Here is a 17,104-nt window from a genome sequence, read left to right as displayed (position 1 = left end):
TGTTTGTCCTTGCGGCCATGGTCCTGTACCGCCTTTTCGAGGGCAGCCGGGTAAAGTGTTCGTACCCAGGGTGGGATGGGTCTCTGGAGATCTTGGAGGCCTTCCTGAGACAGCGTGTGTTGTACAGCTCTTCCAGAGAGGGGAGGGGGGCGCCGGTGATCTTCTGGGCTGTTCTCACGACTCTCTGTAGCGCATTTCTCTCCGCGGCTGTGCAGCTGGAGAACCAGTTGCAGATGCCGTAGGTGAGGATGCTCTCCACTGCGCCGCGGTAGTAGGCCACCAGCATCTCCTGCTTGATGTGTTCCTTCCTGAGGACTCTCAGGATGTAGAGCCGCTGTTGTGCCTTCTTGATGGTGGCTGTTGTGTTGTTCTTCCAGGACAGGTCATCCTGTATGTGCACCCCCAGGAATCGGAGGGCTGAGACTCTCTCCACGCTCTCTCCGTCGATGAGCAGGGGCTGGATCTCAGACTTTTTCCTTCTGAAGTCTACGATGATTTCCTGGGTCTTTGACTTGTTCAGCAGCAGGTTGTTAACCTTGCACAGCTTGCTCAGTTGCTCTACCTCATCCCTGTACGCCGCCTCGTCCCCCCCCCCGTGATGCAGCCCACCACGGTGGTGTCGTCTGCAAACTTTACGATGGAGTTGCTGGGGTGGACGGGGGTGAAGTCATAGGTGTAGAGGTTGTAGAGGATAGGGCTTAGCACGCAGCCCTGGGGGGACCCAGTGCTGAGTCTGAGGGCTGTGGAGGTGTGGGAGCCCACCCGCACCCTCTGGGGGCGGTCGGTCAGGAAGTCCTTGATCCATGCACATATAGAGTGTGATAGTCCCAGGTCTAGTAGTTTGGTCACTAGCCTGTCTGGAAGGATGGTGTTGAAGGCAGAGCTGAAGTCCACAAAGAGCAGTCTCGCGTAGCTGTTTCCCCTCTCCAGGTGCGATAGAGTGGCGTGGAGAGTCGTCGCGTCGTCGCGTCCTCTGTGGACCTGTGGGCTCTGTAGGCGAACTGGTATGGATCCAGGTTGGGCGGGAGGTGTGTGAGTATGTGGGCCCGGACTAGTTTCTCGAAGCACTTCATGATGATTGGTGTGAGTGCCACCGGGCGGTAGTCGTTTAGGCAGCTCACCGTGCTTTTCTTCGGGACTGGGATGATAGTTGAGGTTTTCAGGCAGGGTGGGATGGTGGCCTGGGACAGGGACTGGTTGAAGATGTTGGTGAAAACCCCGGCCAGCTGGTCGGCGCAGTCCCTCAGCACCCGTCCCAGGACGCCATCCGGCCCCGAGGCTTTCCTGGGGTCCACCGCCTTCAGCACGCGTCTCACTTCATGCTCTGTGAGGGTGAGGCTGCTGAGAGCTGGAGAGAGTGGTGTTTGTGTTGTGGTTACCTCCGTACGCCCCTCGTCGAACCGGGCGTAGAAGGAGTTCAGCTTTTCCGCCAGCAGGGGGTCGTCCTCTGCGGCTGTGAGCCTGTTGGCTCTGAAGTTTGTCATGTGCTGAACCCCCTGCCACACCCGCCTGGAGTCGTTGCTCAGGAAGCATTCCTCAATCTTCTCTCTGTGGTCTGCCTTGGCCTCTCGGATGCCACGCTTTAGGTTGGCCCTGGTGGTGCTGTACAGCAGTGTGCCCTTCCCTGCGAGAAAGCCTATACTACAGAGTATAAACTGGTTGAGGTTTAGGAGTTTGCTGAGCAGGTGTGTGTCAGTATCAGTGTTGTTCATTCACCCACACTGTCACACCTGCATGTGTGTGTCCCGTTTTATCTGTCAACACAGTAATCACCCCCAGGGTCACTGCTCTGCTCTGCTCCGCGGAACGTTCCCATGTCTCAATGTTTAAAACTTGAGTTTGACTAAGTCATGGTTTTTCACTAGCCGGTATGTCTTCTGGAGTTGTTTACACCGCCCTGTGCTGTGCTGATGAGTCTGTGTGTAAGACTGCAGTCAGATACTGAAACTCCAATCGGCCCTTCGTTCTTTTTTTACATCTGGTTTATAAATAGATTTGGAATCGACTGAACTGAAAGGGAGCCATTGATTTTCATCTCTACAAATAATACAGTTCAAACAGACACAGCATTCCCTTGCAGTGCAAAGTAGCCTAGTCACTGACTGATTGAGTTGTCAAAACGGTTGGTCCTCCTCTCCTATATGACATTGGTGTCATTTATCTGGACATGGTCCTGTAGCTGGCAGAGCCATAGCACCATATCAGATCTCTCATACTGGCGTTAACAGAGCACCAGTACCTCCAACAGCACATGCTGTTTAACCAACGACGCGAGTTGAAAGGAGGAGGAATGGTTGAAGCTCTGGCTGTGAAAGGTCTGGCGGTGTTGCACTCAGCCTAAGGTCATGGAAGTAATTATTATCTCCTTTTGGACCTCACGCTTGTATGTCCACGGGCAAGTGCAAGATGAGGTGGGGGGTGGCGGTATTTGGCAGTTGTTTGGCTGTGTCGTTGTGTAACGGGCAGCAGAGTGCATCACAAGGTGGGGATTTTGCTCTGGGTAATCCAGCGCAGTGCCCATGGTGACCGGGAGGGCTGCCAGGGCAGGGCCAGGGGACGGGTGTTCCGCCTCTGGACAGACCTGGCTGCAGAACAGACACCAACACTGCCTGGGGACTCACACTCGAGCTGGCCTGAGTGAGGAATCAGAACAAGCATAGTACCAAGGCTCTGTTGATGAGCAGAGGTTTTTATCATTTAGTAGTTTTAAGTAATTTTTTCTGAGTGGGGCAGTCCCACTCATATTTTTCATTTTTATTGACAGTACAGTATAGATTATGACAGGAAGGATGGGTGAGAGAGAGAGGAGGGATGACGTGCAGGATATGTCTCCGGCCGGAATCGAACCGGGGACCCTGCGGTTACGTGGTCGACGCTTAACCCGCTACGCCACCTAAGCGCCCTGCAGAGGGGTTTTCTACACTGAGTCTGTTAAGAGGAATCTGTTGACTCCGCTGCAGTGCAGGGTTAGACTGACCAGTACAGTGTTTTTTTTGTAGCATTTCCATTTACAGAGTTCTTCCCAGTTCTCCTTCATTTGATAATGTCACTGAATAACTTCTTTGGAATTGTTATTTATTTGTTTAATTATGTTTTATGTCAATAACCTAGGCTAGTTGTTTCATGAAATGGGCCCTGCCTGTAAGAGTGTTGTTCCATCTGCTGATGCCTCTCATGTCAAATTTACATTAGAAACATCTTGAGAAGTTGACATGTAGCCTCCTTGTGGAGGAGATCGTTTTTTATTGCCAAATTCTCAATAAACTGTTGAAGAGTACCGTACCTCATTTCAGGTCTGTTCTGCGTTGTGGCTGATGTTGTGTTTCTTTTGTCTGTCCCCAGGATTTCCATCTGAGACTCATCTGACACCTCCGCCAGTAGGCTCCCCTGGCCCCTGTAACCTTTGACCCCACCCTGACCCCCGTCAGCCCTGCGCCCCAGCATGAACGAGGTCAGCGTAGTGAGAGAGGGATGGCTCCACAAGAGAGGTGAGCTCCACTGTTCACTGTCAGGCCTCATCCAGAACCTCCACCGTGGAGTAACCCTCTGGTAGTAGAATCAGGGTTTGGCCGTTATACAGTTATACCGTATACCAGCAGGTGTTTGTCAATACCCTCATAAAACAGTCTTAAATTGCAATATATAATAAAGGCCTTAAGAGTCTTTGTCCAGCAGCACTGTCTGTGTGGTTGAAGATGCTATGAAAGTGATGACAGAACTTTTTGTAAACTATGTAATTTGTCAAATAAATAACCTGTCAAAGAAGAGGTGTCACATAGGGTTGGGCGGTATTACGGTAACACCCTAAATCTCAGTATTTGAGCATATATATTAAACGCCTTAAGAGTGTTTGTCCAGCACCACTGTCTGTGTGGTTAAAGACGCTATTCAAAGTGACAGAACCTTCTGTAAAAAATGTAATTCCTCAAGAAATACTATATTTATTTATTTTTTTATTTTTTTTTCATTCAAACCTTTATTTAAACTCGTAAGTTACTGAGGTTGCCCTCATTTACAGCAGCAACGAGTGAACAAAAGAGAACCAACAATACAAGTCATAAACAGAATAGAAATCAAACCAAAATATAAACAAAAAACATTACTAGGAAATGTACAACATAATTTAAAAACAGTTACAAGAAGTGACACAGAGGGGAAAAACCAAGTTCTTAAAATCATTGAGTGATGGGAGAGTGACCAGTTTCAGAGAATTCTGAATAGAGTTCCAAGTGTTAGCAGCATCATAAGCGTAGGCTGTCCTACCCAGCTTAGTAAACATTTGAGGGACCGTACAAACCAACCACTCGCTGGAGCGTGTTTGATAGGAAGAAACATTCCAGCCCAACAGGGAAGTGATATAGGGGGGGAGTTTGCCTGAAATCCCCTTAAATATAAATTGATACCAGTGATAATCTCGACGGGCTGCGAGAGATGTCCAGCCAACCTTATCATATAAGACACAGTGGTGAGTGTTATATTTGTCTTGAGTGATGAATCTGAGTGCAGAGTGGTATACCGAATCCAGAGCCTTTAAGGTAGTGACAGCCGCGTTTAGAAGCAATCGTAATTGCGTGTCACGTGACCGCTTCTCCTCAGAAGAATGATACTCGATTCACAGCTGTAACACGCTCTGCTGTAATACGCTCTGCGCTTTGTACTCGGGTGAGTGTTGGCAGTGTTTCCCATACACAGTCGAATTTGTCCCGACAGTCATTACAAACCAGAAGTATTTTTAGCTCTGTTTTTATTTATTTATTTTAAGCAAATTCTTTCATGGTGCATCCCTAGTAGGTGCAAGCGGTTGTTTCTACACATGGCCGCACTCTCTGTTTCTCGGATACCGTCTAAGTCCGGTTTACTCAGAATCGGTCAAACATAAACCCTGTGTCCGCTCATGTGTCTGTCTCTCTGCAGGCGAGTACATTAAGACTTGGAGGCCCAGGTATTTCATCCTGAAGAGTGACGGCTCCTTCATCGGCTACAAGGAGAAACCAGAGATGTCCGACCACAGCCTCCCCCCCCTCAACAACTTCTCAGTAGCAGGTATGTAGTTTATTCTCTGTAGCAGGTATGTAGTTTATTCTCTGTGGCAGGTATGCAGTTATGTTGTTTGTTATATTGGTATGTTGTTATGTTGTTATGTTGGTATGTTGTTTAACTCCTGGAGGGGAAGGATGGGGCTTGGTGGGTGAGGTGAGATTCCTGATGCTGCTCACACAGTGGCTGCCCTCTGATGTCACTGCTCTGATGTCATGTGCACTTGTGTCCTCCCCTGTGTGGATGTAAAGCATGGGGTCGGTGTGAGAGACACTTGAGGGAGAAGGGTTGAGAACAGGGACACAGGCAGTGTGAATTTCAGTGTGAAATAGAATATTCTTCAACACCTCTCTAATCTACCCTGGGGGGTAGTGGTGGTCTAGTGGATAGTGAGTTGGACTTGTGATCGGAAGGTTGTGAGTTCAAATCCCGCCTGAAACCACACCACTACTAGTGTGCCCTTGGGTAAGGCACTTAGCCCTCAGTTACTCCAGGGGGAATGTCCCTGTAATTCGTAATTGTAAATCGCTTTGGATAAAAGCGTCTGCTAAATGGCAAAATTATTTAATTATTTAATCTCCCTCTGTCTGTCTGTCTGTCTGCCTGGCGTGTGTGTGTGTGTGTGTGCGTGTGTGCGTGTGCGCGTGTGTGTGTGTGTGTGTGTAGAGTGTCAGCTGATGAAGACAGAGCGGCCCAGGCCCAACACGTTCGTCATCCGCTGCCTACAGTGGACCACGGTCATCGAGCGCACCTTCCACGTGGACAGCAACGAGGAGAGGTGAGCATGGTTAGGGTTATGCTACCTTCCACGTGGACAGCAACGAGGAGAGGTGAGCATGGTTAGGGTTATACTACCTTCCACGTGGACAGCAACGAGGAGAGGTGAGCACGGTACTGCTGGTGGTGACGTTTTTCTTGCCATTGCCAAGCTGCACTTTCTTGTGTACTTAAGAAATCAAACATATTGAACCATAGAGGGATTGAAAGAGATGTTGTTGTTTTGGAGGAAGATTGTGAACAGTGTTCCCAGCCTCCTAAAAACAGTCAGTTTTCAAACTTGCATTTTCCTTGCCAACTTTCAGAGGTCTGTAATTGACCTGATTAGTGGCCACTCCCTATCCCCACACTACACACACACACACACTACACACACACACACACACACACACACACACATCATATGTGTGCCTATAAACTAGCACCATGCCAGCCAAAGTTGTCTTAATGACCCCTGACCTTCCCTCGTGTCTCTCCCAGGGAGGAGTGGATGAGAGCCATCCAAGCTGTGGCCAACGGGCTGAAGACGCGGGAGGAGGAGGAGCCAATGGACATCAAGTTCGGCTCCCCCAGTGACTGCAGCGCCATGGAGGAGATGGAAGTCGCCATGTCAAAGTCCCGCAACAAAGTGGTCAGCATTGTTCCTGTCAAAGTCTGACCAGTGTTGTTCGCCAGTAACCTGGAGCCTAGTTACAACGTAGTCTAGTCTGTCCAACTGGGTTTTTAACTGCCTGTTTTCCTTTTCTTTTAAAAATGTTGTGTGAACCACTTGGTAACAACTGTCTATAAAAGTGCCAAATGAAGAAAGGTGTAGATTATTTAAAGGTACCAAGCCCTGAAGGGGTTGGAGCAGCACTGTTATTGGAACAGCACCAAATAATTTCGGTGGCCGAACTTTTGGTGCATCCCTATTATCTATCTCTTTTTCATTTGTGTTTTTTCAAACACCTCCCATGCAAATCACTGCTCACTGCTGTCAATGTGAAGTTCCCTCCCTTCTCCCCTGGAATTAGACGTGTTACGGTACATGGCGGGAAACTAGGGTTAGGGTTAGGTGCTAGGGTGCTAGGGTTAGGGGTAGGGTTAGGGTTAGGGTTAGGGTTAGGGTTAAGGTTAGGGTTAGGGTTAGACATGCCAGCATGTACCAAGTCACTCTAGCACCTAACCCTAACCCTAGTTTTCCCACATGTACCGTATTCCCACATGTACCGTAACATACATACTCATGGCTTGTTCTTGTCCTCTCCTATATTTCCCCACAGACCATGAGTGACTTTGACTACTTGAAGCTGCTGGGGAAGGGCACGTTCGGTAAAGTTATTCTGGTCAAAGAAAAGGCTACAGGGATGTACTACGCCATGAAGATCCTGCGCAAAGAAGTCATCATCGCTAAGGTGAGCATTCAGTGTATAGTGTCATCTATCCTATAGTTGTGAGGGGAGACAGATTTCTTATCTGACATGTATTATATTCTTATCAATGTTCACACAAAATGCATGGGGGATGATGCAGGCAGTGGTACCAGACACAGATACCTCACAGTGTGTGATGGTAGGGGTGGTCTAGTGGATAGTGAGTTGGACTGGTGATCGGGAAGGTTGTGAGTTCAAATTCCGCCTGAAACACCACCACTAGTGTGCTCTTGAGTAAGGCACTTAGCCTTAGATGGACAGGAATTCAGGAATTAGTTTCACTTGGGAAAGTTATAATAATTCTTGCGTGTCAGAAGCATCGGCCACGTTGCAGACTGTCCAGAGACGAAGGAGACAGTTGAGTCACGTGAGTTGAATGTTCGCTACGTCAGAGTTTATTCAGCAAACCTGTTTCCAACTCTATGCGTATTAACTCTGATTCGCATACGGCAAAAACCACCTACAAACTTTTGTGCGATTAAGAGGAAGTTTATTTTAATTAAGCCGTTTCCATAAAATGTCTAATGCGATATACTTCAAAATGCGAATCAAAATGGTTTATGGAAACACGACTACTGTCATACTGTGACCTTCTCAGACACAATTCTCCACAGAAGTGGAGTCCCCTCGAATAGTGCATGTCTGAAAAAAAGAACATAGTATACTATGTTATTTTTTTCATTAATTTTTTTTTCTCATTTGTATCATTCTATAATAATTCTATCATTCTATAGTATAATATGATATATTATTATCATTCTAAGGGGAAAACATTAAGTAAAAAAAAAAATGAAAAAAAGAACATAGTATACTATGTTCTTTTTTTCATTTTTTTCACTAATTAGTTTTTCTCATTTGTATCATTCTATGATCATTCTATCATTCTATAGTATAATATGATATATTATTATCATTCTAAGGGGAAAAAATAAAGTAAAAAAAAAAATGAAAAAAAGAACATAGTATACTATGTTCTTTTTTTCATTTTTTTCACTAATTTGTTTTTCACATTTGTATCATTCTATGATCATTCTATCATTCTATAGTATAATATGATATATTATTATCATTCTAAGGGAAAAGAATTAAGTAAAAAAAATGAAAAAAAGAACATAATATACTATGGTCTTTTTTCCATTTTTTTCACTAATTAGTTTTTCTCATTTGTATCATTCTATGATCATTCTATCATTCTATAGTATAATATGATATATTATTATCATTCTAAGGGAAAAAAATTAAGTAAAAAAAATGAAAAAAAGAACATAGTATACTATGTTCTTTTTTTCATTTTTTTCACTAATTTGTTTTTCACATTTGTGTCATTCTATGATCATTCTATCATTCTATAGTATAATATGATATATTATTATCATTCTAAGGGAAAAAAAATAAGTTAAAAAAATGAAAAAAAGAACATAGTATACTATGTTCTTTTTTTCATTTTTTTCACTAATTAGTTTTTCTCATTTGTGTCATTCTATGATCATTCTATCATTCTATAGTATAATATGATATATTATTATCATTCTAAGAGAACAATTTTAATAAAAAAAAAATGAAAGAAAGAACATAGTATACTATGTTCTTTTTTTCATTTTTTTTCCACTCTTTTTTTTCTCATTTGTATCATTCTATAATAATTCTATCATTCTATAGTATAATATGATATATTATTATCATTGTAAGGGGAAAAAATTAAGTAAAAAAAAAAAATGAAAAAAAGAACATAGTATACTATGTTCTTTTTTTCATTTTTTTCACTAATTTGTTTTTCTCATTTGTATCATTCTATGATCATTCTATCATTCTATAGTATAATATGATATATTATTATCATTCTAAGGGGAAAAAATGAAGTTAAAAAAATGAAAAAAAGAACATAGAACCACCGTACTGAGATATCCAGATATCCAAGTCTTCAGAGACGTTTTGAAACCTAGGATATAAAGAGAAACCTAGGATAGAGAGGGAAACCTAGGATAGAGAGGGAAACCTAGGATAGAGAGAGAAACCTAGGATATAAAGAGAAACCTAGGATAGAGAGAGAAACCTAGGATATAAAGGGAAACCTAGGATAGAGAGGGAAACCTAGGATAGAGAGGGAAACCTATGATAGATAGGGAAACCTAGGATAGAGAGGGAAACCTAGGATAGAGAGAGAAACCTTGGATATAAAGGGAAACCTAGGATAGAGAGGGAAACCTAGGATAGAGAGGGAAACCTAGGATATAAAGGGAAACCTAGGATATAAAGGGAAACCTAGGATATAAAGGGAAACCTAGGATAGAGAGAGAAACCTAGGATAGAGAGGGAAACCTAGGATAGAGAGGGAAACCTAGGATATAAAGGGAAACCTAGGATAGAGAGGGAAACCTAGGATAGAGAGAGAAACCTAGGATAGAGAGGGAAACCTAGGATAGAGAGAGAAACCTAGGATAGAGAGAAACCTAGGATAGAGAGAGAAACCTAGGATATAAAGAGAAACCTGGGATAGAGAGAGAAACCTAGGATATAAAGAGAAACCTAGGATATAAAGGGAAACCTAGGATAGAGAGGGAAACCTAGGATAGAGAGGGAAACCTAGGATAGAGAGGGAAACCTAGGATATAAAGGGAAACCTAGGATAGAGAGGGAAACCTAGGATAGAGAGAGAAACCTAGGATAGAGAGAAACCTAGGATAGAGAGAGAAACCTAGGATATAAAGAGAAACCTGGGATAGAGAGAGAAACCTAGGATATAAAGAGAAACCTAGGATATAAAGGGAAACCTAGGATAGAGAGGGAAACCTAGGATAGAGAGGGAAACCTAGGATAGAGAGAGAAACCTAGGATAGAGAGAGAAACCTAGGATATAAAGAGAAACCTGGGATAGAGAGAGAAACCTAGGATATAAAGAGAAACCTAGGATTTAAAGGGAAACCTAGGATATAAAGAGAAACCTAGGATATAAAGGGAAACCTAGGATATAAAGAGAAACCTAGGATATAAAGGGAAACCTAGGATATAAAGAGAAACCTAGAATATACAGAGAAACCTAGGATATGAAGGGAAACCTAGGATATAAAGGGAAACCTGGGATATAAAGGGAAACCTAGGATATAAAGGGAAACCTAGGATATAAAGGGAAACCTAGGATATAAAGGGAAACCTAGGATATAAAGAGAAACCTAGGATAGAAAGGGAAACCTAGGATATAAAGGGAAACCTAGGATATAAAGAGAAACCTAGGATATAGAGAGAAACCTAGGATATAAAGGGAAACCTAGGATATAAAGAGAAACCTAGGATATAAAGGGAAACCTGGGATATAAAGGGAAACCTAGGATATAAAGGGAAACCTAGGATATAAAGAGAAACCTAGGATATAGAGAGAAACCTAGGATATAAAGGGAAACCTAGGATATAAAGAGAAACCTAGGATATAAAGGGAAACCTGGGATATAAAGGGAAACCTAGGATATAAAGGGAAACCTAGGATATAAAGGGAAACCTAGGATATAAAGGGAAACCTAGGATATAAAGGGAAACCTAGGATATAAAGAGAAACCTAGGATATAGAGAGAAACCTAGGATATAAAGGGAAACCTAGGATATAAAGAGAAACCTAGGATATAAAGGGAAACCTGGGATATAAAGGGAAACCTAGGATATAAAGGGAAACCTAGGATATAAAGAGAAACCTAGGATATAAAGGGAAACCTAGGATATAAAGGGAAACCTGGGATATAAAGGGAAACCTAGGATATAAAGGGAAACATAGGATAGAGAGGGAAACCTAGGATATAAAGCGAAACCTAGGATATAAAGAGAAACCTAGGATAGAGGGAAACCTATGTTCTTTTTGTTATTTTTATAGTATATATAGGGGTATATAATTAAAATTAAATTATTAAAATGAGTATATACTATGTTCTTTTTTTCATTTTTTTTCACTAATTAGTTTTTCTCATTTGTGTCATTCTATGATCATTCTATCATTCTATAGTATAATATGATATATTATTATCATTCTAAGAGAACAATTTTAAGTAAAATAAATGAAAGAAAGAACATAGTATACTATTTTCTTTTTTTTCATTTTTTTTTCATTAATTTGTTTTTCTCATTTGTATCATTCTATGATCATTCTATAGTATAATATGATATATTATTATCATTCTAAGGGGAAAAAATGAAGTTAAAAAAATGAAAAAAAGAACATAGAACCAAGCAAGGCGCAGGGTTTCAGGGGGCCGACCAGGTTTTCCGGGGGGGGGGGACGTGGGTCCAGCGTTCCTGTCCTTCACACTTGTTAGCTGTGTTAAGTGGTCAGCAGGATCTGGAAGAGGCTGGGTTGTACTGCAGTTCTTTATGTAGACCCAGTCCGCCCGCTCCATGCCGGTTACAGGTTGCACCAAATCCAAAGGTTGCCTAAGGTAACCCAATGGCCCCAAACATTGTCATCCCAGTACTGAGTATTATCATCACACATCCCAACAGTTCTGAGTATTATAGAGTTTTATCATCACACTCATCTCCCCTTATCAGCCCTGTGTTGTAACAACAGGCAGTAGTGAGGCGGGGCTGTTCTCTATCGCTGCCAATGACCATGAGAGACATGATGCCCCAACACAGTGGCGTAACTACCATGTATGCAGGCAGCACTGAGAATATCAATTGATACTAATACCTCAATGTTACATTTCTAAATTAAATTTCAATTAGGATTAATGCTGGGTGATTTGATGTTCAAAAATGTAAAATGTTGGGTTGTGTTTGACTGCGCCACCACATTCAAACAGGCTAGCCAGAGAACAGTCACAGAGAGAAACAGGCTAGCCAGAGAACAGTCACAGAGAGAAACAGGCTAGCCAGAGAACAGTCATAGAGAGAAACAGGCTAGCCAGAGAACAGTCACAGAGAGAAACAGGCTAGCCAGAGAACAGTCACAGAGAGAAACAGGCTAGCCAGAGAACAGTCACAGAGAGAAACAGGCTAGCCAGAGAACAGTCACAGAGAGAAACAGGCTAGCCAGAGAACAGTCACTGAGAGAGAAACAGGCTAGCCAGCGAACAGTCACAGAGAGAAACAGGCTAGCCAGAGAACAGTCACAGAGAGAAACAGGCTAGGTAGAGAACAGTCACTGAGAGAGAAACAGGCTAGCCAGAGGACAGTCACAGAGAGAAACAGGCTAGCCAGAGAACAGTCACAGAGAGAAACAGGCTAGCCAGAGAACAGTCACAGAGAGAAACAGGCTAGCCAGAGAACAGTCACAGAGAGAAACAGGCTAGCTAGAGAACAGTCACAGAGAGAGAAACAGGCTAGCTAGAGAACAGTCACAGAGAGAAACAGGCTAGCCAGAGAACAGTCACAGAGAGAAACAGGCTAGCTAGCGAACAGTCACAGAGAGAAACAGGCTAGCCAGAGAACAGTCACAGAGAGAAACAGGCTAGCCAGAGAACAGTCACAGAGAGAAACAGGCTAGCTAGCGAACAGTCACAGAGAGAAACAGGCTAGCCAGAGAACAGTCACAGAGAGAGAAACAGGCTAGCCAGAGAACAGTCACAGAGAGAAACAGGCTAGCCAGAGAACAGTCACTGAGAGAGAGACAGGCTAGCCAGAGAACAGTCACAGAGAGAAACAGGCTAGCCAGAGAACAGTCACAGAGAGAAACAGGCTAGCCAGAGAACAGTCACTGAGAGAAACAGGCTAGCCAGAGAACAGTCACAGAGAGAAACAGGCTAGCCAGAGAACAGTCACAGAGAGAAACAGGCTAGCCAGCGAACAGTCACAGAGAGAAACAGGCTATCCAGAGAACAGTCACAGAGAGAAACAGGCTAGGTAGAGAACAGTCACTGAGAGAGAAACAGGCTAGCCAGAGGACAGTCACAGAGAGAAACAGGCTAGCCAGAGAACAGTCACAGAGAGAAACAGGCTAGCCAGAGAACAGTCACAGAGAGAAACAGGCTAGCTAGCGAACAGTCACTGAGAGAGAAACAGGCTAGCCAGAGAACAGTCACAGAGAGAAACAGGCTAGCTAGAGAACAGTCACAGAGAGAGAAACAGGCTAGCTAGAGAACAGTCACAGAGAGAAACAGGCTAGCCAGAGAACAGTCACAGAGAGAAACAGGCTAGCTAGAGAACAGTCACAGAGAGAAACAGGCTAGCCAGAGAACAGTCACAGAGAGAAACAGGCTAGCCAGAGAACAGTCACAGAGAGAAACAGGCTAGCTAGCGAACAGTCACAGAGAGAAACAGGCTAGCCAGAGAACAGTCACAGAGAGAGAAACAGGCTAGCCAGAGAACAGTCACAGAGAGAAACAGGCTAGCCAGAGAACAGTCACTGAGAGAGAGACAGGCTAGCCAGAGAACAGTCACAGAGAGAAACAGGCTAGCCAGAGAACAGTCACTGAGAGAGAAACAGGCTAGCCAGAGAACAGTCACAGAGAGAAACAGGCTAGCCAGAGAACAGTCACTGAGAGAGACAGGCTAGCCAGAGAACAGTCACAGAGAGAGAAACAGGCTAGCTAGCGAACAGTCACAGAGAGAGAAACAGGCTAGCCAGAGAACAGTCACAGAGAGAGAAACAGGCTAGCCAGAGAACAGTCACAGAGAGAGAAACAGGCTAGCCAGAGAACAGTCACAGAGAGAAACAGGCTAGCTAGCGAACAGTCACAGAGAGAAACAGGCTAGCCAGAGAACAGTCACAGAGAGAAACAGGCTAGCCAGAGAACAGTCACAGAGAGAGAAACAGGCTAGCTAGCGAACAGTCACAGAGAGAAACAGGCTAGCCAGAGAACAGTCACAGAGAGAAACAGGCTAGCCAGAGAACAGTCACAGAGAGAGAAACAGGCTAGCCAGAGAACAGTCACAGAGAGAAACAGGCTAGCCAGAGAACAGTCACAGAGAGAAACAGGCTAGCCAGAGAACAGAGAACAGTCACAGAGAGAGAAACAGGCTAGCTAGAGAACAGTCACTGAGAGAGAAACAGGCTAGCCAGAGAACAGTCACAGAGAGAAACAGGCTAGCCAGAGAACAGTCACAGAGAGAAACAGGCTAGCTAGCGAACAGTCACAGAGAGAGAACCAATGATGCCCAGGCATCCAAGTGGATTTCAGAAAAGAAAAGAAAAAAAATGAATTTTAGAAAAAAAAGATTCAAAACTCCCTAAAATATAGAAAAACACCGCTGAGGAAAAGACGCCACCTAGCTACAGCTAACGTTAGGTTAGGCTAACCCTAACCCTGCTCCCGCCACTCACCCCTGGAGGAGAACGTGAGAACCAGCTCATAGTTATTCTATATTATTTATGTGACTGTTGTTAATGTGTGTGTGGTGCGCCGTCACCAGTATGTTCATGATCTGTGTTAGTTTTCATGCTGCTCCGCTGAGCAGATTAACCAGTAGATACAGGGTTCCAGTTATGTGGGAGCCAATGGGAGCTGAGCTGAGCTGTGTGTGTGTGTGTGTGTGTGTGTGTGTGAGTGAGAGAGAGAGAGAGAGAGAGAGAGAGAGAGTTGGACCACGTAATAATGAGCAATCTCTCTCTCTCTCTCTCATGGAAAGCGCACCCTTTGCTAGGCTATTATTTATTTTGGCTAATGAAAACTTGTTGTAAGCGAGGCATGAATTGCACAAAAAGTATCTGAAAAAATCGTGTGCTACCTAGGGCCACTCTGACCATCCTAGGGCCCACTCTGACCATCCTAGGGCCCACTCTGACCATCCTAGGGCCCACTCTGACCATCCTAGGGCCCACTCTGACCATCCTAGGGCCCACTCTGACCATCTGCATTAGGGCCCAGTGCAGACTCATTACGCCACTGCCCCAAAAGAAAACATATCAGTTACTGTCAATATAATACTCCTCATGAAGTAGGAGCACAGCCACATTCTAAACTCCAAATCAACATTGTTATGGGAACCACAACGCAGAGACATCTACAATCAGCAACAGCAAATATATAACTTTAACTAATAGCACACAAATGATTGTATTGCTCTTGTATATTGAATACGTTATTCAAACATTCACAGTGTAGGTTGGAAGAAGTATGTGAACCCCTAGACTAATAACTTCTACAAAAGCTAATTTAATTAGAGCCAGGAGTTAGCAAACATGGAGTCGAATCAATGAAACAAGACTGGAGGTGTGGGTGAAAGATATTTAGACTTTGTAAAAAACGCTGAAACATTTTCAGTTTCACAAGAAGCATCTGCTTATGTGAGCCACGCCTCGTTGAAAAGACATCTCAGAAGACCTACGATCAGAAGACCTACGATCAACATGTTGATTTGCATAAAGCTGGGATGGGTTACAAAGGAATCTCAAAGAATTTAGTTATTCATCAGTCCACAGTTAGACAAATTGTCTATAAATGGAAACGATTTATTACTGTGGCTACTCTCCGCCCAGCCAAGATGACTCCAAAGGCACAACGCAGAAAGCTCAATGGGGTAAAAAAGAACCCTAGAGTAACAGCTAAAGGCTTTAAGGAATCATTGGAACCAGCTAACATCTCTGTTCGTGAGTCTACCATCTCTGTTCTCTAACATCTCTGTTCATGAGAACACACAGCACTACGTATGGTGTAAAAAGGGCACCGCATATCAACATGAAAACATTGTTATCAAATCAAAGTTTCAAAGTTTTATTTGTATATTGCATTCCTCACAAGATGTGACTCATTGCGTTTCACATGATGACAGAACACTCAAGCAGGCAAGGGTAAAAAACCTGTAAACATGTAAACCTGTACACCTGTAAACCTGTAAACCTGTACACCTGTAAACCTGTACACTGAGCATCCAGGAAAACTCCCTTGCAGCCCTCTACTCATAGAGCGACTACTACCAGTTTGCCTACCAGCGCACAGCAGCAGCCCCCAAACCCCTCCCCCCCAGGGGACCCCAGCCGCCCCACACACCCGACCCGCCCCACCACCAGCACCCAGCCAACCAAGCACAGACCATAATAGCCCCGCACCTGGCTAGCCAAACCAGGTGCCCCAGCGGAGGAACAGACCAGGCACACGAGGCACCCGGGGGCCCCCGAGGAGAGGCCTGAGGACCACCGGCGCCTAGCAAACAAGATAAAAAAACGAAATTCCTTCTGAACATGACGCAGGTCTGATCCGCCGCTACCGACAGCGTTTGCTTGAGGTTCGACCAGTTATTAAATCCAATGGTTCATTTACTTTTTCCACTAGCAGCGCTGTGAATGTTCAATGGGTGTGTTCAATAAAGACATGACAGATTAACATTGTTTGTGTGTTATCAGCTTAAGCACATTGTGTTTGTCTATACGTGTGACTTATATGAGGATCAGATCACATTTTATGGCCAATTAATGCAGAAAACCAGGGATCACATACTTTTTCTTGCCACTGTGTGTAGCCTAAACTGTGTGTAGCCTATTGTAGTTATTTGGTGTGTAGCCTAAACTACTGTGTGTTATTGTCCCACCAAATGTGTGTTTGTCCCCATAGGATGAGGTGGCACACACAGTCACAGAGAGCCGAGTCCTGCAGAATACGAGGCATCCCTTTCTAACGGTGAGTCTCTGACTGGCTTCCACTAAGCCCACTGATGACAACAATTCACTATACAACATACCGGTACTCATTCCTTAAGGTTAATAATGTTGTTCCTGAACCTGAGTCTCTTGTCTCCCGCGCAGACACTAAAGTATGCATTCCAAACACACGACCGGCTATGCTTTGTGATGGAGTACGCAAATGGAGGAGAGGTAAGCAGCCGTTTGTTCCGCGCCTCATTCCGTTGTACCGTGTCAAATACTGTCGATGGTCTATTGATTAATTAAGCAATCCACTCGCTCATATTTACTGGTTTATATTTTGGTGTCTACAGCTTTTCTTTCATTTGTCACGGGATCG

At 44.1% G+C, this 17,104-nt stretch overlaps 1 protein-coding gene across 1 annotated transcript in view; it reads left to right on the top strand.

Annotated features, from left to right (window-relative positions):
* The first annotated feature begins 3,360 nt into the window (after nucleotides 1–3,360).
* The window catches only part of LOC308174144 (RAC-beta serine/threonine-protein kinase), a 21,444-nt gene continuing 7,700 nt past the window's right edge, over nucleotides 3,361–17,104 (top strand). The window contains exons 1-8 of the mRNA XM_080549211.1: nucleotides 3,361–3,488; nucleotides 4,915–5,043; nucleotides 5,704–5,815; nucleotides 6,295–6,445; nucleotides 7,077–7,208; nucleotides 16,697–16,762; nucleotides 16,888–16,956; nucleotides 17,079–17,104. The exon at nucleotides 17,079–17,104 is cut by the window's right edge and continues 97 nt beyond it. Coding sequence (XP_080405337.1) covers nucleotides 3,443–3,488; nucleotides 4,915–5,043; nucleotides 5,704–5,815; nucleotides 6,295–6,445; nucleotides 7,077–7,208; nucleotides 16,697–16,762; nucleotides 16,888–16,956; nucleotides 17,079–17,104 — 731 coding nt within the window. The 5' untranslated portion in view covers nucleotides 3,361–3,442. The remainder of the gene's footprint in view (nucleotides 3,489–4,914; nucleotides 5,044–5,703; nucleotides 5,816–6,294; nucleotides 6,446–7,076; nucleotides 7,209–16,696; nucleotides 16,763–16,887; nucleotides 16,957–17,078) is intronic.

The sequence above is a fragment of the Nansenia antarctica genome, assembly GCF_963989245.1.
Source record: "Nansenia antarctica genome assembly, chromosome: 19".
In the NCBI taxonomy this organism is placed as follows: Eukaryota; Metazoa; Chordata; class Actinopteri; order Argentiniformes; family Microstomatidae; genus Nansenia; species Nansenia antarctica.
This window is presented reverse-complemented; position numbering and strand designations above follow the sequence as displayed.